The sequence below is a fragment of the Erinaceus europaeus genome, chromosome 7 (genome assembly GCF_950295315.1).
Source record: "Erinaceus europaeus chromosome 7, mEriEur2.1, whole genome shotgun sequence".
Taxonomy (NCBI): Eukaryota; Metazoa; Chordata; class Mammalia; order Eulipotyphla; family Erinaceidae; genus Erinaceus; species Erinaceus europaeus.
The window spans coordinates 24788025-24812348 of record NC_080168.1 but is presented as its reverse complement, the minus strand read 5'-3'; the positions used below and the strand labels follow the sequence as shown (position 1 = coordinate 24812348).

The window sequence follows — 24324 nt, the reverse complement described above, 5'->3', positions numbered from 1 at the left end:
CTTCCCACTGCAAGCCACCGCAGTTTCCCTAAGGTTGTAGACATGGGCCAACCATCATCTCTACAACTATCTGTCTACATTTAGACATAATTGCCCCCTTTTTCTTCTTGATCCAATTCTCTCTTCCCCTCCAAGCCACTCATGACAACATTACTACCTCCATATTTCCCTCTCCATTTCCTCCTCTCTCCCTCTCTGGGTGATGATGGAACTGGAGTTCAGAGCCCTATTTTATTTTATTTTATTTTGTTTTATTTTATTAACTTATAAGATAAAAAAATTGAAAATATCGACAAAACCATATTTTCTTCCTCCTATCACTTCTCCCCCACTGGAAGTATGGATCAAGATTGTTTGGGGGGCACAGGAAGTAGGGGTTCTAGCTTCTGTAATTGCTTTTCCATTAGACATGTGTATTGGCAGGTTGATCCATACCCCCAGCCTAGAACAAATCACATAATGAATTAAGATGGTATATTCTATACCATCTTAATTCATTATGTGATTCACTGGATTTCAAGCTGGTTTCAGTATTTGCAGGGACTGTCCTCTATTTTTCATTTTCCTAGGACCTAACTTCTCCTTGGATAACCCTGAATTCCAACATATATTTTCTTATCTTTATAAGGTTGCTGAGAATTCTGCTTTCCTCCTTTGCTCCTTGGTTGCAAACAACTTAAAAACTGGCAAAGGTCTGCAGAAGAAGAAAAAGTGCTACATAATACCAAGTTAAATTGAAAGACTCCTTTTCTCCTGGCATCTCCACAGGGTACCTGGCAACCTTAGTATCTCCAATTATTTTTAATTTTTTTGACAGGTCTCTCTCGTAAGACTAGAGATGAGATGTAGAAAGTGGAATTTCTTGCCTCACTTAAAAAAAAAATACATTTGTTGCAGCCTGGGAGGTCAAAGCTTTGGACAGTCGGTCAAACATGATGTCCTGAGATCAATCCCTAGCCTTGCATGTGCCAGTGATGTTCTGGTTCTCTCACACTCTTTTTTTTTTTATTAATTAGTTAATTAATTAATACATATTTTTCAGCTGGGTGGTGACACACCTGGCTGACTGCACATGTTACAATGTGCAAGGTCCAAAGTTCAAACCCCCAGGCCCACCTGTAGGGGATCGGGTTCACTAGCAGGGAAACAGTGCTGCAGGTGTCTGTCTCTACTCCTCTTATCTCTACTCCCCATCAATTTCTCTCTGTCCTGTCAAATAAATAAATAAATAGGAAAAAAATCTTTTTAAAAAATGGATTATGTGTCTATTTATAGATAGAGAGAGAAACCAGAGCATCATTTTGGAATGTGCAGTGCTGGGGATCAAACCTATGGCCTCATGCATGCAAGTTCTGTGCTTTATCTGATGAACCACTTCCCCCATCACTTGTCTCCCTTAAAATGCCACAAAGTTTCATAGTTCTAGTTCCAAACTGGAAAAATTACTTCTTTATTCTAGAGCACTTATTCCAAGCAAAATCATATTACTAGAAACCAGTAATCAGCATTGAGAAGGATCACAAAAGAAATTCAGTTGTATCTATAGGAAAAGAGAATGGATCAAAGAAAGTCTTCTTTTCAGTTTCTCCAGGATAGCACAATACTTGTTCTTCTAGAAACTGCAACTTGGACATTTAAATTCAATTAAGAAAATCTCCCGGGGATAGATAGCATAATGGTTATGCAGAGATTCACATTTCTGAGGCTCCAAGGTCCCAGATTTAAAATACCTGGCACTACCATAAACCAGTGCTGAGCAGTGCTCTGGTGGAAGGAAGGAAGGAAGGAAGGAAGGAAGGAAGGGAGACAATCTCCCAACAATTAATTAATGCTTTTGTTGTGCATTTACAATTGAGAAAGAACAAATCCACTCATGCATAGTAACTCCTTATTTTCCACTTCTCCTGTAAAGTGATATTTTCCATACCCAAATTCTAAATCAAGTGTGAGCTTTACCCGGTAATGGTACTTACTCGTCCTAGCAGCAGCTTTGCCTCACAGTAGCTGTTTCTTTTGTTGCCCTTGTTTTATTGTTGTAGTTATTATTGTTGTCATCATTGTTGGATAGGACAGAGGGAAATGGAGAGAGGAGGGGAAGACAGAGTGGGGGAGAGAAAGGTAAACACCTGCAGACCTGCTTCACCACCTGTGAAGTGACTCCCCTGCAAGTGGGAAGCCAGGGGCTTAAACCTGGATCCTTACTCCAGTCCTTACGCTTTGCATAACATGCACTTAACCCACTGTGCTACCGCTGGACTCCTGCAGTAGCTGTTTCTATGGGCTACTGTCATTCTCTGAACCTTTTCTATAAGAACCAATACTTACCAGTAGTTTGCATGTTTCCCAAAGCTGGGACTTGGTAAAGTGCCCAACTAAGTACTTAGTGCTAGTTAATTTTGCAACAACTTTCATTACTCTTGACTTGGGTGAAGGAAGGACTAAAAATTCATCATCTCTTTAAAGAAGTTATTTCTCCATCCTCCTAAATATGATACAGTAGAAATAAAAGGAAAGCACCCAGTAGTTTTCTTCATTCCTCAAGGCTGGTCAAATAACAAGCATGAAGCAGAACATTAAGAGAAAAGACAAAGAGAAGATGACTACTACTATGCATACTGCCCATGCACAGAGCAGAGACCCAGAGATCCAGAATCACTTACTCGCATGATTGCAGGCACAAACTGCAGTAAATAACTTTCCAATGTAGAGAACTTCGAGGAGAAATAAGAAATTTCAGCTAGGGAGTCGGATGGTAGCGCAGCGGGTTAAGTGCACGTGGCACGAAGCGCAAGGACCATCATAGGGATCCGGGTTTGAGCCTCCGGCTCCCCACCTGCAGGGGAGTCGCTTCACAGGAGGTGAAGCAGGTCTGCAGGTGTCTTTCTTTCTCTCCCCCTCTCTGTCTCCCCTCCTCTCTCGAATTCTCTCTGTCTTATTCAACTACATCAACAACAACAATAATAATAACAACAACAATGATAAAACAAAGGCAACTAAAAGGGGAAAAAATTATCTCCAGGAGCAGTGGATTCGTGGTGCAGTCATTGAGCCCTGGCAATAACCTTGGAGGCAAAAAAAAAAAAAAAAAAAAAAAAAAGGTCAGCTAAAGTGACACAAGTTAGATCAGGAAGAGTCCCCACTTGCAGGGGGATGTTTCATAAGCAGTGATGAAGTGGCCCCAGGTGTCTCTCTCTCTCACTGTCTCCCTTTCCCTTCTTAATTACACTCTGTCCTATCAAAATAAATATACATACATATATATTTATAATTCACATCATCTTTTTTTAAATAAATATATTTTTTAAATGTTACACATGTCCCATCTTTTTCAGAAAGAAGAGGAGGATCAGTTAAAAAGCAGATTCAAAGAAAGAGAGAGAGAGAAAGAAAGAAAGAAAGAAAATAGAGAAGAGAGGAGAGGAGAGGAGAGGAGAGGAGAGGAGAGGAGAGGAGAGGAGAGGAGAGGAGAGGAGAAAGAAAGGCCAGTTCTTCCTTCTCCACAGACCAGACCCTTCCTGGAAGGAGTCTGTATCATAGGCAATATCCCTTCTACCTCTAGGTCATTTCCCATGAAACTTTTCCTTGTACTTTATAAGGTGACAGATTCTTTTTGCTCCCCTAAAACTTATCCTACAAAAGCAGATTGTAAAATATGACTCCGCTGGCCTTCCTTTTGGTTCAAGTCTTCAGATGCTGATGGTCCTGGAAGCTTTAGTCCCATGTTACCTGCAAAAGCTCAAGAGGCAGACATCACAACTAGAGACTGTACCTGCTGCCAGGGAGGAAATTGCAGCCACGGCCGCCCTTGCGACTTCACTACAGGCCCTTTTATACAGTGTGGAGGTGCTCACCAGGTAATCCCATTAGCAGACACATCCATACTTTATACCTGTCCTGGAATGGTAAGAAAATATATCTAAGTTGTTACCTTAAAAACCCTAAAACTGTGGTCCAGGAGGTGGTGCAGTGGATAAAGCGTTAGACTCTCAAGCATGAGGTCCTGAGTTCAATCCCCGACAGCACATGTACTGGAGTGATGTCTGGTTCTTTCTCTCTCTCCTCCTATCCCTCTCATTAATAAATAAATAATTTTTTTTAAAAACCCTAAAACCAGTGGCTGGGTGGTGATGCACCCAGTTAAGCCCACATATCACCATGCCTAAGGGCCTGGTTTGGAGCCTTGCTCCCCGCTGCTGGGGGATGCTTCACAAGCAGTGTAGCAGGCCGGCAGGTGTCTCTCTTTCTCTACCACCTCCTCCTCTCTCAATTTATTTCTGTTCTACCAAATAACAGTAGAAAATAGGGGAGGGGTTAAAAGGAAAAAACAGCTGCCGGGAGCATCAGATTTATAGTGCCAGCACCCACCCCCAGTGTTAACACTGGTGGTAATTAATAATGATAATAATAATAATAATATGATAATCAACCCTAAAGCCCAGTCTTTGGGCTAGCAGAAAGCAGCAGTGGTCACACAATGCAAACTCAGCACATTGTGGGCTTAAAACTGAGAATATTCAGGAAGTTATGGAAACATTTCTGAAATGGTTTTGGATAACAAGTGCCAAGTTTTCTGAATAACAGAAACAGTAACACTCCTACTCCTACTCCTATTCCTACTACTCCTACTTGACATATGGCTTTCCGAGCTTCTGTAACAGTTTTTTTTTCCTAATTTTCCCTTTTGTTGTTTGCCCTTGTTGTTGTTGTTGTAGTTATTGTTTTATTGATGTCATCATTGTTAGATAGGACAGAGAGAAATTGAGAGAGGAGGGGAAGACAGAGAGGGGGAGAGAAAGATAGACACCTGCAGACCTGCTTCACCGCCTGTGAAGTGATTCCCCTGTAGGTGGGAAGCCAGGGTCTCGAACCAGGATCCTTATGCAGATCCTTGTACTTTGTGCCATGTGTGCTTAACCTGCTGCACTCCTGCCTGACTCCCTCTGTGACAGTTTTAACCCACTGGTGAATCTCTTGCAAAAGGGCCACTTTAGTGGATATGAAAATATGATCTACATTTTTGTTAACTCATCTTATTTTGTGAAACTTGAAATGTCTGAAATTCCAGTAGAGCATCCTTTTACATTTTTTTCCCTTGATTTTAGGAAGAGTATTTTTACTGTAATTTCAGATACTACATAATAACCATAAACTGCAAAATTGTATTTCAATGCCAGAACTAACAGATTTTCTGTGGGATAAGATTCAATAGCTAACCTCCCTATTGTCATATAATGTAAACATAATCACCAGAGAAACAATAGTGAGTGATAATCTTAGGGCCAACTTTAAATTCTAAGAAAACACAGGAAGAGATTTGGCAATTGTGAAGAATGTAGGACCCCATCATAATCCAACATAGAGAAAATGAGCACCATGTAAGTAAGCCTTAAAAGAGTTTATACAAGCTGTCGCTTTGAAAACCTGCAGATTCCTCTCTATGTCTCAGTGACATCGTTTGCCTAATATCTAAAATGAACCCTGAAGATCTATGATGACATGATTGAAATCTGTTTGAAATCATTGACTAAATCATTGACTGACAATAGATACTAATATATTCATTTCCCTTGGTTAGCCTTAGATATAATTTTGACCAAAAAAAAAAAAAATCTTTCGTTCTTTAATAGAAAATCGAGTGGTTGTAGGATAGATAGCCAAAATAGTTCGTATTCTCTCACATTTTACTTATTCTCTAGAATGGTTAACTCCCTGGTACTAGTAGAAGTGAAAAATGAACTCTGAGCTTTCACTTGTACATTACAGACTTAGAAGTCTGATTTCATAAATGTCTGGTTTAAAGGGCCAGAGTTTAATATTAAGAGACAAGAAGTAGAAGAACTTGAACCACGGTAATCTTACATACCTTAAGCATCAATGTCCCTGTAAAACTCCCTTTCAGGAGAGAAAAAACTAGATTGGGACAAAATATCCCAAAGGTAAACAGTCTGTCTTTTTAAGATTCTAACACTTATGTGAGGGGGCCAGGTGGTGGTGCATGTGGTTGAGCACACATGTTGCAATGCATAAGGACCCCAGTGCGAGCCCCCGGCCCCCACCTGCAGGGAGAAAGCTTTGTGAGTGCTGAAGCAGTGTTGCAAGTGTCTCTCTGTCTATCTCCCTTTCTATTGCCCCCTTCCTTCTCTATTTCTGGCTGTCTATCCAGTAAATAAAGATAATACATTTTTTTATTTAAAAAATAGAAAAATAAATAAAACTCATGTGAGCTTCAGTAGCTGGAGAATTTCATAAATATTTCTATTTCTGTGTTGTTGTGTTGAGGCAATTATTGTCATGTTGTTTCAGGCCCATGACTGCCCCACAGATGAGCAGGTGTGACCAGGGTCACAAAGGGACAACTACGGCCAATCACACCATGTCATCTGGGGTCAACACCAGGTAATGCACTGCCCCTCTTCTGTGATCTCTCAATTTCATACCACCTGAGTGTCACTGTTAAGAATAAAAGGAATTGGGAATCAGGCGGTAGCGCAGCAGGTTAAGTGCACATGGCGCAAAGCGCAAGGACCTGCGTAAGGATCCCGGTTGGAGTTCCCGGCTCCCCACCTGCAGAGGAGTCACTTCATAAGTGGTGAAGCAGGTCTGCAGGTGTCTATCTCTCCCCCTTTCTGTCTTCCCCTCCTCTCTCCATTTCTCTGTCCTATCCAACAACGACGACATCAATAACAACTACAACAATAAAATAACAAGGGCAACAAGAGGGAATAAATAAATAAATAAATATTTTTAAAAAAGAAGAAGAAAAGGAATCTAAAAGTAGTGAATATTTACTATCAAAATCTCCAAGGAAAATAAAAGAAGGTGAGAGTTTAGTGATAGAAGAAAATGCTAAGACCTCTTTCTTTTAAGATAGTCAGAGTAAGTGAAGCCAAGTTCATAAACTGGCATGAGTAGCCATGTGTTTGTGTGAACATGCAAGATGCTCTGTGCCTCCTGAGTAGTTTTGGAACTACTCCAGTGTTGTTTCACTTATCTGCAAAAAAAAAAAAAAAAAAAAGGCAACAACAGCAATCAGGAGGCGGTTTCTCTTTCCAGAGATACTGTGTAGAGGCAACTTTGTTCATCTGGGCAGATGTTCTACAGACATTTCATTCAAACTTGGACTTAGGTTCTTAAATGATACGCTCATGGTTGCTAAAGTATATTCTTTTTTTAAAATATTTTTAATATTTATTTATTTATTCCCTTTTGTTACCCTTGTTTTTTTATTGTTGTAGTTATTACTGTTCTTGTTATTGATGTCCTTGTTGTTGGATAGGACAGAGAGAAATGGAGAGAGGAGGGGAAGACAGAGAGGGGGAGAGAAAGATAGACACCTGCAGACCTGCTCCACCGCTTGTGAAGTGACTTCCATGCAGGTGGGGAGCCAGGGGTTCGAACCGAGATTCTTACGCCGGCCCTTGTGCTTTGCGCCACCTGTGCTATCTATCACCCGGACTCCTAGGAATCCCATCTTGTCAGTATGTGGAGGTCTGTGACCAGTTCGACTCAATAGAAAAATATGTAGGAAGTCACTGTTCGAGCTGGGGGCTCGAACCCGCAACGCTGGTCCTCGCGCTTCATGCCATGTGCGCTTAACCTGCTGCACTACCACCTGACTCCCTAGTAATACTACAACTGCTTCATTTTGTCTGGGCTAACTTCTAAAAACTCCAACAGACACAGAGTTTAATTAGCCTCTCCTTCCAAGGAGGATTTAAGATAAGGCAAAAAAAAAAAAAAATCTGCTTCCTCAATATGGAGCAATTTTTTGCAGGGAAAGCTCATGGAGAAACTAAACAATTTTCCACTCTCTGAAACATTTTAGGTGTGTATCTTTACTGATGTAAAGATAACTCTATGTTCATTATATAGTTATTTATATTTAGAATAAAACAAATTACCCAGGAATGAAAGAATCTTCATAACGGCTAATGTTGCAGCATATGAGGCAGCTGAGTGAGAAATATAGATTTTACATTTCAGCCATACTATGTATGTATTTATGAGTTTATTTATGAGTTTATCGTAGCTTTAAGAACTTTTCATAAGAAAGAAATATTGGGTGGTCCGGGAGGTGGCGCAGTGGATAAAGCATCAGACTTTCAAGCATGAGGTCCTTAATTCAATCCCCGGCAGCACATGTACCAGAGTGATGTCTGGCTCTTTCTCTCTCCTCCTATGTTTCTCATTAATAAATAAATAAAATCTTTAAAAAAAAAAAAAAAAGAAAGAAATATTGGGTTGTCAGAAAAGTCATGATATATTTTTCTGTCTTTCTATTCAAAAACATGTCATGACTTCTCTGACAATACAATATTTAGGAAGTTCCACCTGTGACACTATTCTCTGTCTGAGTGCTTACAGATATTTTTTTCTCTCTTACAGGTACCAGGAACAAGGTGCTAAGTTACACTTTATCAGGTACATAAAGATAAACCCTGATCATGAAAATTCTAATATCTTGTAAAGTGCCTTCTATGAGTTTATGTAATGAATAAGCCCATTTCAGAATAAATCCTCAGTAAGTGCTTACTTAATGTAAGCTGCTAAAATTTAAAATGATTGTTAATTCTAGGATAATACCGTTTCTTTTTTCAAACTTGAAGTAATCTTGCGGACTGCTGTTATATAAATGTCAGGTGTGTGTCCCTGAAAATCCGTGTGTTTTTACACTATATTAAATTCATGACTGAAAACCCGTTCTTAGATGATGAATTTTCTTTATCCATCACACAAGGGTCTCCTAGGCCCCCATCCACTACTGACCATTAGCCCTTATACAATATGAGGGGTTTAGTATTTCTCTTCAGTGTGAGATCCTCTTCTAGCTGTAGCTACTCACATACCTTTTTGAACCCCAGTTAATCTTTCATAATCCCCCAGGGAAAACCTTCACTTACTAGAGGAAGGACAAGGCCTTCCCAGAGAAGAACTGGATGAACGGATTGCCCGGGAGGAGTTCAGAAGGCCCCGGGAGTCCCTACTGAACATCTGCACTGAATTCTACAAGCACTGTGGACCAAGGTTGAAGATCTTGCAAAACCTGGCTGGGGAGCCTCGGGTGACCGCCCTGGAGTTGCTGGACGTGAAATCACACATGAGGTACTTGCCCCGACTATGACTGCAATTTGAATGTCACATCTAGGTGTGGGGTCCCCCACCTCCAGGATAGAGATTTCATATACTTTGAATGATTTGTTTTCTGTGACTAGGAGGCATAATTTAAAGGACCCTTTGGGGAAATCTATGCTAAATTCATCAGAAAAGATCTCAGCGTGGACAAGAGCAAATATTTATAAAGATAGTAAAGGACACCCATATATTTACTTCTCAATAAAAGAGAGTGAAAGAAATTTTATCACCTGAATTCTTAGAAAATTACCTTTCTTGGGGCACAGGCAATGGTACACCCACAGTTAAACGCACATAGTTCTAAACACAAGGGCTCGTGTAGGAGTCCAGGTTCGAGCCCCAGCTCCCAACTTGCAGGGAGGCACTTCACTAACAGCGAAGCAGGTTTGCAGTTTTCTGTCTTTTTCTCTCCCTCTCTATCTCCCCCATCTCTCTGTCCACTAAAATGGAAAAAAAAAAAATGGCTGCCAGGAGCCGTGAATGCGCAGTACAGACACTGAGCCCCAGCAATAACCCTAGAGGTAAAAAGAAAGAAAGAAAGAAAGAAAGAAAGAAAGAAAGAAAGAAAGAAAGAAAGAAAGAAAGAAAGAAAGAGGAAATTATCTTTCTTGTGAGTTCTATATACTGTCTATATTATAATTTCTTTTTTTTTTATTCTCTTTTGTTGCCCTTGTTGTTTTATTGTTGTAGTTGTTATTGATGTCGTCGTTGTTGGATAGGACAGAGAGAAATGGAGAGAGGAGGGGAAGACGGGGGAAAAGAAAGATAGACACCTGCAGACCTGCTTTACCACTTATGAAGTGACTCCCCTGCAGGTGCAAGCCAGTGACTCGAACCAGGATCCTTATGCCAGACCTTGCACTTTGCGCCACATGCACTTAACCCGCTGCACTACCACCTGACTCCCCAGATTATAATTTCTTTCCTTCCCCCACAGTCCCCACCTGCAGGGGGAAAGCTTCACAAGTGATGAAGCAGTGCTGCCAGTGTCTCTCTGTCTCTCTTCCTATCTCCCCCTTCCCTCTCAATTTCTGGCTGTCTCTATCCAATAAATAAAGATAATTTTTTAAAAATGAAAGAAAAAAAAAAAAAAGAAAGGCTGTGTTTGTGTTTGGATGGAACTTGAAGGAATAAATCACTTTATGTGAGACAAGCCACAAGGGGAAAGGTGAGTGCCTGAGACGCTGTCTCACAGGTGATACTTAAGAAGCAAGGGAGGAAAAGGGGAATAAAGCTTGGCATGGGTGGAGTGTGATTCAACAAAGCAGAGGACTGTGGATTAGAGGGGGATAGGAGAGGGCTTGGAGGAACTAAGTGAAGGGGTCTGGGCAATAGCACAACTGGTTGAGTGCTCATAGTACTATGCAAAAGGAAACACCCAAGGACCAGGGTTCAAGCCCCTGGTCCATATCTATATCGGGGATGCTTCATGAGTGGGTGAAGCAAACCTGCAGGTGTATCTCTCCACCTCTCTCTCTCTCTCTCTCTCTCCCTCTGTATCTCCCCTCCCCTCTCAAGTACCTCTCGCTGTCCTATCAAATGAAAAGAAGAAAAAAATATATTAAAAAAAAAAGTGCAGGCACTGACACTAGAGGCAAAAAAACAAAAACAAACAAACAAACAAAAAAGCAAGTGTACAATGGTGACAAGGGACCTGGATTGGTGTTGGGGAGTAGTATGCATATACCTATCAAAGGGAGGTAAACAAAAGCAAACAAACAAAAAGCCACACCCATGTGTTAACATCTGTCTTATAAATCATTACTTCACCAATAAAACTATGAAAAAAATCCATCATGGTTCCAGAAGATCTTCTCTTCAGATGGGCAGCAATTTGTAAGCATTATAAAAGGAAAATCCCATAGATAAGTAAATGAGCACCCGGACATCTCAGGATACCTAGAACTAAGGTAGAGTTAGACTCTAACCATCTATAAATTTCATTGTAACTTGTCAAAAAGTGATGATTTCCTGATTGTTGATGCTTTTCTTATGATGGTCTCTGGTAAAATTAAGAAAGTACTAAAGGAAGAAAAATAAGAGACCACAGGGAAGCTTCACAAGTGGTGAAGTTGGGCTGCAGGTGTCTGTCTGTCTCTCTGCCTCTACTTTCCCCTCCCACTCAGTCTCTCTCTGCCTAGTCAGATAAGTAGGTAAATATTAAAATATAATGAAAATTAAAGGAAAAAGAAAAATGAAAGACCAGAATACAGGCTTGCTCTCTCTCTGTCTGTCTCTCTGTCTCTCTCTCTCTCTCTCTCTCTCTCTTTCTCTCTCCAAGCTAATTTCACATTCTGAGTTATTGGCTTACATTCTGACTCCAAAGCTTAACATGTGTTCACACTCCCTATTGTGCCATAGTGGAGAGAGCTTATTTCACACTGAGAATTTCAGTTTTTACATTGGAAGAGAAGAGAGAAAGTGCAGAGTATTAAGATCCTAATGCTGGGGGTCGGGTGGTAGCACAGTGGGTTAAGCGCACATGGTGCGAAGCACAAGGATCTGCATCAGGATCCAGGTTCAAGCCCCCAGCTCCCCACCTGCAGGGGAATCGCTTCACAGGCGGTGAAGCAGGTCTGAAGGTGTCTATCTTTCTCTCCCCCTCTGGCTTCCCTTCCTCTCTCCATTTCTCTCTTATCCTATACAACAATGACGACATAAATAACAACTACAATAATAATAACTACAACAACAATAAAAAACAACAAGGGCAACAAAAGGGGAAAAAAGCAAATTTAAAATTTTTTTTTAAATTTAAAAATAAGATCCTAATGCCGTACTCCTGCATTAGCAAAATATATGGTTGACTGAAGGGCTCTGAGGGTAAATACTCTTACTTAGATAGCCTCTGCCTTCAAAAAATATAATGAGTCAATCATTTGTCCAACCCAGAACTGCCAAAATAGCAGGATAGCATTGGGAGTCGGGCAGTAGCACAGCGGGTTAAGCGCAGGTGGCGCTAAGCACAAGGACCAGTGTAAGGATCCTGGTTCGAGCCCCCGGCTCCCCACCTGCAGGGGAGTCGCTTCACAAGCAGTGAAACAGGACTGCAGGTGTCTTTCTCTCCCCTTCTTTGTCTTCCCCTCCTCTCTCCATTTCTCTCTGTTCTGTCCAACAACAATGAGATCAACAACAACTACAACAATAAAACAACAAAGGCAACAAAAGGGAATAAATAAATAAATATTAAAAAAAAAACTAAAAAAAAAATAGGACAGCAGTATGGGTCTGTAACTGCTCATTATTTTCCCTCCCTTGCCCTTCCTCCTCTCCTCTTTCCTTCCCTCCTAACTCTTCTTGTTCCTCTCTTCTTTGAAATGGGAACACCTCTTGGGTTCTCATGGAAAAAGACCAGAGGAATATCTTTTAGGAGAAATTATTACTCAGGTAAAGACTACATTAAAAAACAGGTCATGGGGGTCAGGCAGTGGTGCAGCCAGCTAAGCACACATAGTGCTATGCCTAAGGACCTGAGCAAGGAACCGGGTTTGAGCTCCTGCTCCCCACTTACAGCTGAGAAGCTTCACAAGTGGCGAAGCAAAGCTGCAGGTGTCTACATCTTTCTCCTTCTATCTCTCCTCCCACTCTCAATTTCTCTCTGTCCTGTCGAATAAAAAATAGGGGGCGGGGGGGGGGGAATAGCCTCAGGGAACTGTGGATTCATAGCGCCAGTAGCGAGCCCCAGCAATAGTCTTGGAGGTGACTTTTTTTTTTTGACATTGAGCATCACCATTTTTATTCATATAATTTCAAACCTGTCCACAACCTTGCCAGACAAGGGCTGCGATTCAGTTTTTCACTTGAGGGATCTGTCAGTCACAATGTTTACAAGATTTTTTTAATTTCTTTATTGGGGAATTAATGTTTTACATTCGACAGTAAATACAATAGTATGTGCATGTATAACATTTCCCAGTTTTCCATATAACAATACAACCCCCACTAGGTCCTCTGTCTCCCTTTTTGGACCTGTATTCTGTATTTATAGTCAAAATAGATTCATGATGTAACACTATCAAAATTTTTTTTTAAGTCAGATAGTAATCCGTGGCATTACTTAAAATTCATCTCTAAGTAATAATTCATAACCAAGCATTATTTCTATGTATATAAAATAGATAACAACTCTCAAGCATGCGTCAATGCTATCTAGAAACTAATAAAGAAAAATAAAGGGGCCAGGTGGTGGCGCACCTTGTTGAGCGCACATGTTACAATGTGCAAGGACCCAGGTTCAAGCCCCCGATCCCCACCTGCAGGGGGAAAGCTTTGCAAGTGGTGAAGCAGTGCTGTAGGTGTGTCTCTGTCTCTCTCCCTCTTTATCACCCCCTACCCTCTCAATTTCTGACTGTCCTATCCAATAAATAAGTAAAGATAATTACAAAAAAAGAAAAATAAATACCTGTGTACTCCACCTCACACAGCACTAAAGCTTAGCTTTTAGGGGTCAAGCTATGGCATAACCAGTAGAGCACACAGATGACCTTCAGAATCAGCTTCAAATCCTTGGAACCCACTTTCAAGAGGGAAGCTTCATGAGGTGGAGTGATAGAGCAGTGTGGTCTTTCTATATCTTTCCCTCCTCCTTCAATCTGTCCGGTTGTGTTTCTTTATTGTGTCTATCAGAATAACAGGAAAAGGAAGGGCAGGGGTAGATAGCACAATGGTTATGCAAAAAGACTATCATGCCTGAGGCTCCAAAGTACCACATGCATCCCTCTGAACCACCATAAGCCAGAGCTGATCAGTCCCCTGGTAAAAGTAAATTAATTAAATTAAGTAAATGGAAGAGGGGCCGGGTGATGGTGTACCTGCTTAAGTGCACACACTATAATGTGCAAGGACCCAGGTTCAAGCCCCAGGTCCTCACCTGCAGAGGGGGAAACTTCACAATTGGTGGATTAAAGCTGCAGGTCTCTCTCTCTTTCTCTCTCTCTCTCTCTCTTCCTCTGTATCATCCCCTTCCCTCTCAATTTCTGGCTCTCTATCCAATAAATAAAGATAATTTTTAAAAAATTAATAAATAAATAAATGAAAGAAAAATGGTAATAATGAGGTCATTATGCAGGCACCAGCAACAATTCTGGTAGCAAAGAGAAAAAAGAAAAAAAAGAAAATGTTTAAGTTCTCTTTATTACGCAAATATGTATTATGCAAATAAGTCTTTGCATATTTCTGTGTATTGGAGTGTGTTGCAAATATCTATATTTATCATCAAAATGATGTTCTTTAGGTCTATTTGACCTATCCTTAAACTCTCCGGGTTTTATGGTTTTTTTGGTGTTGTTTTTTTTTTTTGCCTCCAGGGTATTGCTGGGCTCAGTGCCTGCACCACAAATCCACTGCTCCTGGAGGCCATCTTTTCCCCCTTTTGTTGCCCTTGTTGTTGTAGCCTTGTTGTGGTTATTATTGTTGTTATTGATGATGATGTTGTTCGTTGTTTGATAGGACAGAGAAAAAATGGAGAGAGGAGGGGAGACAAAGAGGGGGAGAGAAAGACACCTGCAGACCTGCTTCACTGCCTGTGAAGTGACTCCCCTGCAGGTGGGGAGCCAGGGGCTCGAACCGGAATCCTTACTCCGGTCCTTGTGCTGCGCTACCACCCGACCCACTGAGTTTTAGTTTTTAAATCAGATGCTACTCATGTTTATGCATTGCCACTGTCTTTGAATCTGTTTACTAAGTTTGTGCAGTTACTATGCTTTTGTGTTTGATCTCCACAAGGCTGAGGGATTAGAGGTGTTGGGAAGAATGTCATCAATTCAAGAAATTGGTAGGCTGGGTGGAGAGTGATTAGCATGACATTGCTTGGGGAAATTCCCATTGTGGCATGCTAAGCTTAGTCTTTAAAAAAAATTTTTTTTTTGGTAGGTTGGCAGAAATTGCACACTCTCTCCTGAAGTTGGCGCCATATGACACCCAGACAATGGAGAGCCGTGGGCTTCGGCGGTACATCATGGAGATGCTACCCATTACCGACTGGACAGCAGAGGCAGTGAGACCAGCTCTTATCCTCATTTTAAAGAGATTGGATAGAATGTTCAACAAAATACATAAGATGCCTACTTTGAGGTGAGGAGGTTCCTGGTCGGCTGTTGCTATCACAAGCTTCAAAACTAAGATTTATCTTATAGGATTTGTCTTAATTTGAAGGTGGTAGGTCAATGAATAAGGTGAAATTGAATGAATAACTTAATATATTTCTGTTGGTATATATGCATATGTAACCAGGTATGTGGATGTGTAAGTAACAGAGTATATTTTGAGGAAAGGACAGAATTCTATATATATATATGTCTTATATATGTCTTGAAGAGTATATTTATTTCTTAGCAATCATGTTCCTTATCTAAGAAATAATAATGAATAACCTTCAATTTCTGTTGAAATAAAAAAGCAGCATATTCCTTATAAGTAATACAACTAAGGAGATAAAATAGTTTCATCTTTTAAAATATTTTATTAATGTAGCATTTTAGTTACCAGTTTAGAGAAATGCCAGTCTTTGTAATCTTCAGCAAGACAGCCGTAAGTATAATTTCAGGTTAATATCAAATACCTCATTCTCACCTCTTCCACATAGTACTAAATGGACATAAATCACTGCTTGCTCTCTGCTCAGCGGCCTGAAATACCCACTGGTAACCTTCCTGTGAACAGACTCCTCTTAATCTGTCTTCCTAGAGATCTGATCCCAGTTTGAAAACCTATGGCCATCATTATGAACAGAAAATGAAATTGACAGATGCCAATCAACCCGCTAACTTGGAAATTTCAAGTCTGAGTTATTAAGAGCATTTTCTGTCCTTCTAAACTAACCCAAAATCAATACAAATCTTGCTCACCTGTTAGCATCTGTACCAGTAAGCTTTCTTCTCAGCAATGCAGCCATCTGAGTTTCTTAAATCTATTAATGGGGTGGGGGGGGGGGGGTTCCGGATGGTAGCACAGCGGGTTAAGCACACGTGGTGCAAAGTGCAAGGACCAGATTAAGGATCCCGGTTCAAGCCCCCAGCTCCCCACCTGCAGGAGGGTCGCTTCACAAGCAGTGAAGCAGGTCTGCAGGTGTCTATCTTTCTCTCCCCTACTCTGTCTTCCCCCCTCCTCTCTTCATTTCTCTCTGTATTATCTGACAACAACAGCATCAGTGGCAACAATAACAATAATAACAACAAGGGCAACAAAATGGGAGAAAAATGTCCTCCAGGAGCAGTGGATTTGTAATGCAGGCACCGAGCCCCAGCAATAACTGTTGGAGGCAATAATAATAATAGTAATAAATCTATTAACTGGAAAATTGAAAGATTTTATTCCAACAATAGATGGGGTGTTCCTACATTCTTTTAACCATGATGACAAATACCTATAGGTTCTTTCATGATTAATTATTTTAGTAGTATGGAAAAGTACTATTTATTTACCTATTTATCTTGGTGTTCTCAATGCAACATTTACACCTTGGAAAATTCTCAAGGTTTATATGCCTTATAAGAGAGTCAGAATTTTTTTTTCCTGTAAAGATTGTAAACATTGGGCCAGGCTGTAGTGCACCTGATTAAACACACACATTATAGTGTGTAAGGACCCGGGTTCAAGCCTCTGGTCCCCACCTGCAGGGGAAAAGCTTCATGAGTGGTGAAGTAGGGCTGCAGGAGTCTCGCTATCTCTCTCTCCCTTCTCAATTTCTCTCTGTCTCTATCCAATGATAAATAAATAAATAACTTTTAAAAAAGATTTTAAACATCGTTACATCTATTTGTCTTATAACTAAAGCCATTGCAAACACACACACACACATTTTTTTCCTGGAAGTAAATCTTTGGGTCAGTATAATGACTTGGTCAACCATGGGCATTTTCTTGGGGTGCATGTCATGAATTTTGGATTGCCTTGGATTGGATATAAATTCTTCAGATTATCTCAACTCAACAAAAGAAGCATTGAACGAAGCCAGCCTGTGAGTGAGTTACTTGTACATCAGGGATGTCAATATATCCTCACTTATGAACATTCTCATTTTGTTAGTACAAATACTTCATTTGGTTAGAAAAAAATAAATGCTATATAGGGTAGTATTTGGAAATAGAGTTATTAATAAAGTTCAGTATACTGTGTGGGGACCCTAGGGATGCCTTGGTACTGAAATTAGATATAGACTAAGTTGACATTCGTTATAGAAGCCCCATGTTCACCCAGTTCAGTCACGTATACCATCATTTACATTACCAGGAAAAGTAATCCAAAATAAATATTCTTAGAAGGTCAAGAAAGAACACTTTTTAAATACTCTTTTATTCTAATGCAATCTTTTGGGCAGAAGTGAAACCATATAAATCCAACCAGTTGCAGTCTAGTATAACAGCTGATGAACTACACTAGAGTCTAGTAAGTAGATTTTATATATGCAGCCTAGGGTCGGATTAGTTATGCTCTATTTGGCCCTGCATGAGCTTCCCAAAACTGTAGTCTTCTACCCTCTCTCATGTTAGAACCAGGGAACTGAAAATGCAACCCATTCATCATCTCTGTTTTTTTCTCCAATAGATTTTGTCTCATTAGTCGATGGGGCAGGAGTGCCTCTGCTACGTTTTCAGTACCTTCTTCCTTTTCCCAGTGTGCTCTGTACTTTTGGAACAACATGGGTAAACTTCATCCCGTGTGAAGCAGTGTGTTGTCTCAGACATCCATCCTGTCTTAGATGGTGTCAGAATCACTGTCTCGTACACTTGTTTCAGACTGTCTCCAGAAGGGAGCCAAGCCGCTAATGGCTCCTGTATTGTATTCCAGGCGACAGGTTGAGTGGGAGCCTGCCAGCAATTTGATTGAAGGGGTTTGTTTGACACTTCAGAGGCAGCCAATCATATCCTTCCTGCCTCACCTTAGGTCACTGATCAATGTCTGTGTCAATCTGGTGAGTAGCCAAGTGGCAATCTTATGAAACTTTCCAAAATCTAACTCTGCTATTGACTTCTCTGAACTGAAGATTTACAGGTCAACCACTTTGTGCCCCTTCCTACCCATGAAAACAGATGGCTCAGGTGACACTGAAAATAGTGAGGTTCATTTCAAGGTAGTGTGTGGAGACATTGAGGGGCCCATCCCAACAGAGCTGGGACTTGGGCGTGCTGCTTCCCATGCACTACTTTGACAATTCACCTCTTCAAGTTGCGTTGAGAGTTGAGGGCTGCCAGTTGGAGAGTGGGGTGGTGGAGACTGAACAATTGGCCAGAAGTTGAGGTAGTCTAGGGTGGGGGGTTTAAAATGTAAAGAGGGCTTTCTTTTTGTCTTTTTCTTTATTTTCTTTCTTTATTTATTTTTAGTGCAAAATGGCACTATGAGTTGGCTAATCTAGGATTTATGGGAAGAAAAAATTTTTTTTTCATCATATATGTAATACCTAGAGTCTGGTCCTGACAAGGTTTTGTACAATGTCGAAGCCATGTTAGAGCATTTCATTGAATAGGATCTGCTGCTTAACTGAGCAATAGATCTGTAGCTGGAATGCTTAGTGCCAGTAGAACTGTGGCCATCATCATTGTTTTCAGTATTTCCACCATCACAGAATGTTGACTGCATTCCCTTAAGTCCACCAAGTAAGTATGTTTGGTCTCCTGTTAGAATAGTTTTTGGCTCATCGTTCATTATTTACATAGTTAGCTATAAACAACATTCTACAAAACCTTGGCTGAAACTAGTGGAGTGTTTGACCTGACTCCAGACATTACATGTCTTCAGAAGAAGGCAGCAAGAGCAGATCAAAAAGTAACATGCCCAACCTTCACATTATTACTATTTTTATCATTTGTTATTATTATTATTACTATTATTATTGACTGAGACTCCCTTACTATATGGTTGCATGAAATTGCAATAGTCAAGGCTGGTCATGTGCTTGCTCTGTTTGTATTTCAGGTGATGGGAGTGGTAGGACCTTCCAGTGTTGCTGATGGATTACCCCTTCTTCATCTCAGCCCTTATCTCTCACCACCTCTGCCCTTCAGCACAGCTGTTGTCCGGCTTGTAGCATTGCAGATACAGGTGTGACTGCCTTACCTGTTTGTCACGCTCATTAAGTTGCTGGTTGAGGCACCAGTCATGGTGTTCTCTCGTTTTTTCTGCAAAGGCTGGGCAAAATCTGTGAAACTAAAGTATAAACATCTCCAAACTTGTACAGGTTTGGAGCTGCAGCCCTGAGGTTGGCCCTAAGTTGTGCTTCTGTAATTCTTCTTGAGATTTCAAAAATAGCAGAGTAATTAGTCCTGCCACAGAACTTAATAGCCACTTCAGTCATTTAAAAAGAATGTAAATACCTTAGGAAAATAACGACTCACAGACAATCAGCTCATGATTGTTATTTAAAAGAGGCAGCGGTATTCAAGGTCTGGCTTCAAATTAACAATATTTTCAGGGTTACAGTATAAAATATTGCATATGCAGTTACTAGGCTTCAAGTATCTAAATTTTCTTTCATAACTATGGGTTGAATGTTGAGGCTACTTTAATATTCTTTAATATTCTCTTTTTGTTTTTTAAAATATTCTCCCTGTTGTTTTGTCTCCTTAGATTAAAATAATCATTCCTAAGGGGGAAGAAAGCAGAATACCAAGTTCCCTGCCTATGTATGTGTGTCACCTAGTTTGAGAGAGTGGTAAATCATCAGAGAACTCTATAACTAACAGATTCATTCATTATCTAACAACCAAACTTTGTGGCCCATCATTTAGAAAATGGATAGATGACATAAGAGATTAAGAAGAGCTATAACTACTATGCAGAAGGGGGGGATCACCCCTAAAATTGATATACTTTACTAACTTGCATTCAGAGGTCATCTCTTTATTTCTACATTACTTCCTGCCTACTTAGAGGCCTTAAGAGGGGTCAAAGGACATTAATTGACTACCAAGTGGAGCTGGTGGCAAGTTCTCATTCTTTTCATTTATCTCCAAAATATTTACTGGTGAACACATGAAGAAAACCATGGGGGAAATGGGATTGGTTTGTCCCAAATTATGTGTGTCATACCCATTCACTTAATATTCAAGGTGTTACTGTTTTTTTTAGGTATATAGTTCTCATTTATGTCAAGCGCATGGTAAAGTATCAATTTTGAGTGAATTTTATCTGGTGCACTGAAGACGACTGAAATCATAGTTTACAGGAGCAGCCAGCAGGGAGTCACCGTTTCCATCAAGCTGTGTGAAAGCAAACATTGTGAATGGGTATGGGGGTCAATTAATCTTTTTCTTTATTATTGCTGCACAGGCTTTAAAAGAAGATTTTCCTTTAAGCCATGTGATCTCCCCATTCACCAATCAAGAGCGAAGGGAGGGGATGCTTTTAAATCTACTCATCCCATTTGTGCTCACAGTAGGATCTGGAAGCAAAGGTCTGATTAATTTAACTAAAGGAAATTTATCAATGTTGTTGTGTTTTCTTAAATGTCAGGCTACTTTTTTTTTCCCCTTTTCCTCAAAGCCCTTTACAGAAGGCAATCTGAATGGTTTAAATCAGGTTACGTTAGGAGATAGAGGCTTGCTTTCTTTTCAGCTTGGCTACGCTAAGTCAAGTGTTTCTTGTCTCCACTTCTTAGCAGATACAGTCATTTAAAAATCATTTCAGGGAGTTGGGCGGTAGCACATTGGGTTAAGCACAGGTGGCACAAAGCGCAAGGACCAGTGTAAGGATCCCAGTTCGAACCCCTGGCTCCCCACCTGCAGGGGAGTCACTTCACAAATGATGAAGCAGGTCTGCAGGTGTCTCTCTTTCTCTCCCCCTCTCTGTCTTCCCCTCCTCTCTCCATTTCTCACTGTCCTATCCAACAACGACGACATCAATAACAACTACAATAATAATACAACAAGGGCAACAAAAGGGAATAAATAAATAAATAAATATTTTTTAAAAATCATTTCAGTACAGCAAAAGGTCAGTGCACATTGCTTCAAGTAAAAAAAATGGGATGGATGTACAGTATAATGAGAATTCATAGGTGAATGGACATTACAAACATTCTGCCTCAAGATGTAGCATAAATTCTGCCATTGTCATTAAATTCCAATGTATTTCCATTACTCTTCCTTCTTAGGGGATTTTTTTCTTTTAGGAAAAGTTGATCACAAATATAAAAACAGTACATTGAGTATTTTAGCTGGACAAAAGAAAGGAGGTTGACATGGTAAGCAAGAGATCTGAATAAGAACATGAAACCTGTGGAGAAAACACTCAGGTTCCAAGAACACTTTCTGTCCATGAGAGAAGCTGTGCTTGGTAGGAAAACACTGGCTTTCTAGGATGTTCTGATTTGGAACTGGGAAGAAAACTGAATTTGTGTGTGTGTGTGCACGTGTGCGTGTGCGTGTGCGTGTGCGTGGACCGTCTACCTTGTGACTGTTCTTTGTCATTCCCTATTTCAAACTCTGCTCCTCAGATAGCCCATGTCTGGAGCAGCCTGAGGTGCAGCTGCTGCTACAGACGGTCATTAATGTGCTCCTGCCACCTCGGATCATCAGCACATCCAGAAGCAAGAACTTCATGTTGGAGAGCTCCCCTGCTCACTGCTCCACCCCAGGGGATGCAGGGAAAGACTTGCGCAGGGAGGGGCTGGCAGAATCTACCAGCCAAGCAGCATACCTGGGTGTGTATTATGCATCTCCCTCTCCTCTCTCTGTATGTATCTCTATCTCCATCTCTGTACCTATAGAAAGAGATATATTGGTAGATATATAGATATGTACATGTGTATGTTTATGCATATAGAGTCATTTACTTGTGTTCTAACTTGACTCAAAGAGTCTTTGGAAGGAGGTCAGGCAGTAGCACGGCAGGTTGATCGCGGGGCATGGGGACCAGCATAGGGATCCCGGTTTGAGCCCCCGGCTCCCCACCTGCAGGTGAGTCACTTCAGGTCTACAAGTATCTATCTTTCTCTCCCCCTCTCTTTCTTCCCCTCCTCTCTTCATTTCTCTCTGTTCTATCCAACAACGAATAACATCAGCAACAACAATAATAGCCACAAGGCTACAAGGGCAACAAAGGGGAAGAAAAAAAAAAAGGCCTCCAGAAACAGTGGATTTGTGCTGCATGCACTGAGCCCCAGCAATAACCCTAGAGGGAAAAAAAAGTCTTTGGAAAACCTTGGTCCAGAAAGTATGTAAAGAAGCCTCGTGCACAAGTGAAAAGCATCAGCCTTGAAGAAAAGATGGTTTCTGTAATAAACATATATTGAACTAAAAAGGGATATATATATATATATATATATATATATATATATATATATATATATATATATTCTGTAATGTTCTGAGAGTGTCTGACCACGTAAAGAAGTGTCTGCAGTTAGAATTCCTTCTTGTTTATTATGTGCAGGATTGCTCATGTGTTTGTCATTAGTAGCTGGTATCAGATCTGGGCTCAGTCTAATATACAAGGACAGTACATTGCACAACTCATGAACTTACTGGTCTACCATCTATGTCCACGGGACACCTAGAGTTAGGAAGTCTATTTCCTGTGCAGTACAACATGATGGAGTGTGGGGGAGTTAGAATAATGCCTAAGGCTTGAAGGTCCCAAGTCCACTCCCCCACACCACCATAAGGCAGGGATGAGCAGAGCTCTACACACACACACACACACACACACACACACACACACACACACTGGATATGTAGTATGTCATGCACCCTACTAGTTATTCTTCCGTCAAATATTACAATGCGGGGAGTCGGGCGGTAGCAGCGGGTTAAGCGCACGTGGCACAAAGCGCAAGGACCGGCTTAAGGATCCTGGTTCGCGCCCCCAGCTCCCCACCTGCAGGGTAGTTGCTTCACAGGCAGTGAAGCAGGTCTGCAAGTGTCTATCTTTCTCTCCCCCTCTCTCTCTTCCCTTCCTCTTTCCATTTCTCTCTGCCCTCTCCTATAATGACATCAATAACTACAACAATAACTACAACAATAAAAACAACAAGGGCAACAAAAGGGAAAATAAATAAATAAAAATTACAATGCCTGGGGCCATCTGGTGGCGCACACATGATATAGTGCACAAGAACCCAGGTATGAGCCCCCGGTCCCCACCTACAGGGGTAAAGCTTCACTGATGGTGAAGCTGTTGCTGCAGGTGTCTCTCTGTCTCTCTTCCTCTATATAACACCCTTCCCTCTGGATTTCTGGCTGTTTCTATTCAATAAATAAATAAATATAATTTAAAATTTTTTTTAAATTGGGAGTCAGGCACAGTGGGTTAAGCTCATTTGGCACCAAGCACAAGGACCAGCGTAAATAGTCCGGTTTGAGCCCCCAGCTCCCCACCTTCAGGGGAGTTGCTTCACAGGTGGTGAAACAGGTCTGCAGGTGTCTACCTTTCTCTCTTCTCTGTCTTCCCCTCCTCTCTCCATTTCTCTCTGTCCTATCCAACAACTATGACATCAATACAACAACAATAATAACTACAACAATAAAAGCAAGGGCAACAAAAGGGAAAATAAATAAATATAAAAAATTAAGAAAAAAAATGCAATGCCAGTTTAAATATTCATATTGCTCTTCACTCTAGTTAACTCAGTGAATTTCTTCTTTCCTATTGGCTTGCTTCCAGTGTCCCTGTAACCCTTTCCCTGCTGTAGCGTAGTCATTTACCCATGGAATCATGGAAATTCACTTTTTGGCCCTGAATAAAATAAGTCAGAAGGGAAAGACCACTTATGCCACTGCAAGGAGAATTGGGAGCACTGGCAGCTGGAAATCTGAAAGAAGAAAATTGAAACTATCTCGCCTGAAGTATTTTTCTGTTCAACAAAGCAAATCCGTGAGGGTAAAATAGATCCTTAGAGTATAGAATGGAGACTTATTTGAATTTTATTGCAAAGGATGTATTTGAAAAGTATTGATTCACAATGAGTATAGAAAGCAGAAAAAGAAATTCATGTGCACATGTGGCTTGGTGGCCTGAAGCCAGAGAATGTAAGATTCAGACAAAATCTTGACTGTGCATAAGGGTGAGGACTACACAGAGAAGGATGGAGAAACTGGGTTTAACATGTGAGACAAGGACATATAGGAGAAAACACTTGACAAATATTTTCAGTTTCCCCAATTGCCGCCTTTTTAATGAAGGAGGGCATACTATTTGACCTCTATGTTAAAATTCATTTCACACTTATTTTGAGTGCTTACTATTACTCATTAAGCA

The 24324-nt window shown here is 40.7% G+C and overlaps 1 protein-coding gene across 5 annotated transcripts in view; it reads left to right on the top strand.

The window, feature by feature from the left end:
- UNC80 (unc-80 homolog, NALCN channel complex subunit) overlaps positions 1–24324 on the top strand; it is a 257506-nt gene that overhangs the window by 206194 nt on the left and 26988 nt on the right. For all 5 annotated transcript variants that reach the window (XM_060193977.1, XM_060193975.1, XM_060193974.1 and 2 more), the window contains 9 exons: positions 3684–3854; positions 6304–6396; positions 8386–8421; positions 8884–9102; positions 15004–15204; positions 17920–18043; positions 19045–19170; positions 20398–20521; positions 21563–21769. In XM_060193977.1, the coding sequence (XP_060049960.1) occupies positions 3684–3854; positions 6304–6396; positions 8386–8421; positions 8884–9102; positions 15004–15204; positions 17920–18043; positions 19045–19170; positions 20398–20521; positions 21563–21769 (1301 nt within the window). The remainder of the gene's footprint in view (positions 1–3683; positions 3855–6303; positions 6397–8385; positions 8422–8883; positions 9103–15003; positions 15205–17919; positions 18044–19044; positions 19171–20397; positions 20522–21562; positions 21770–24324) is intronic.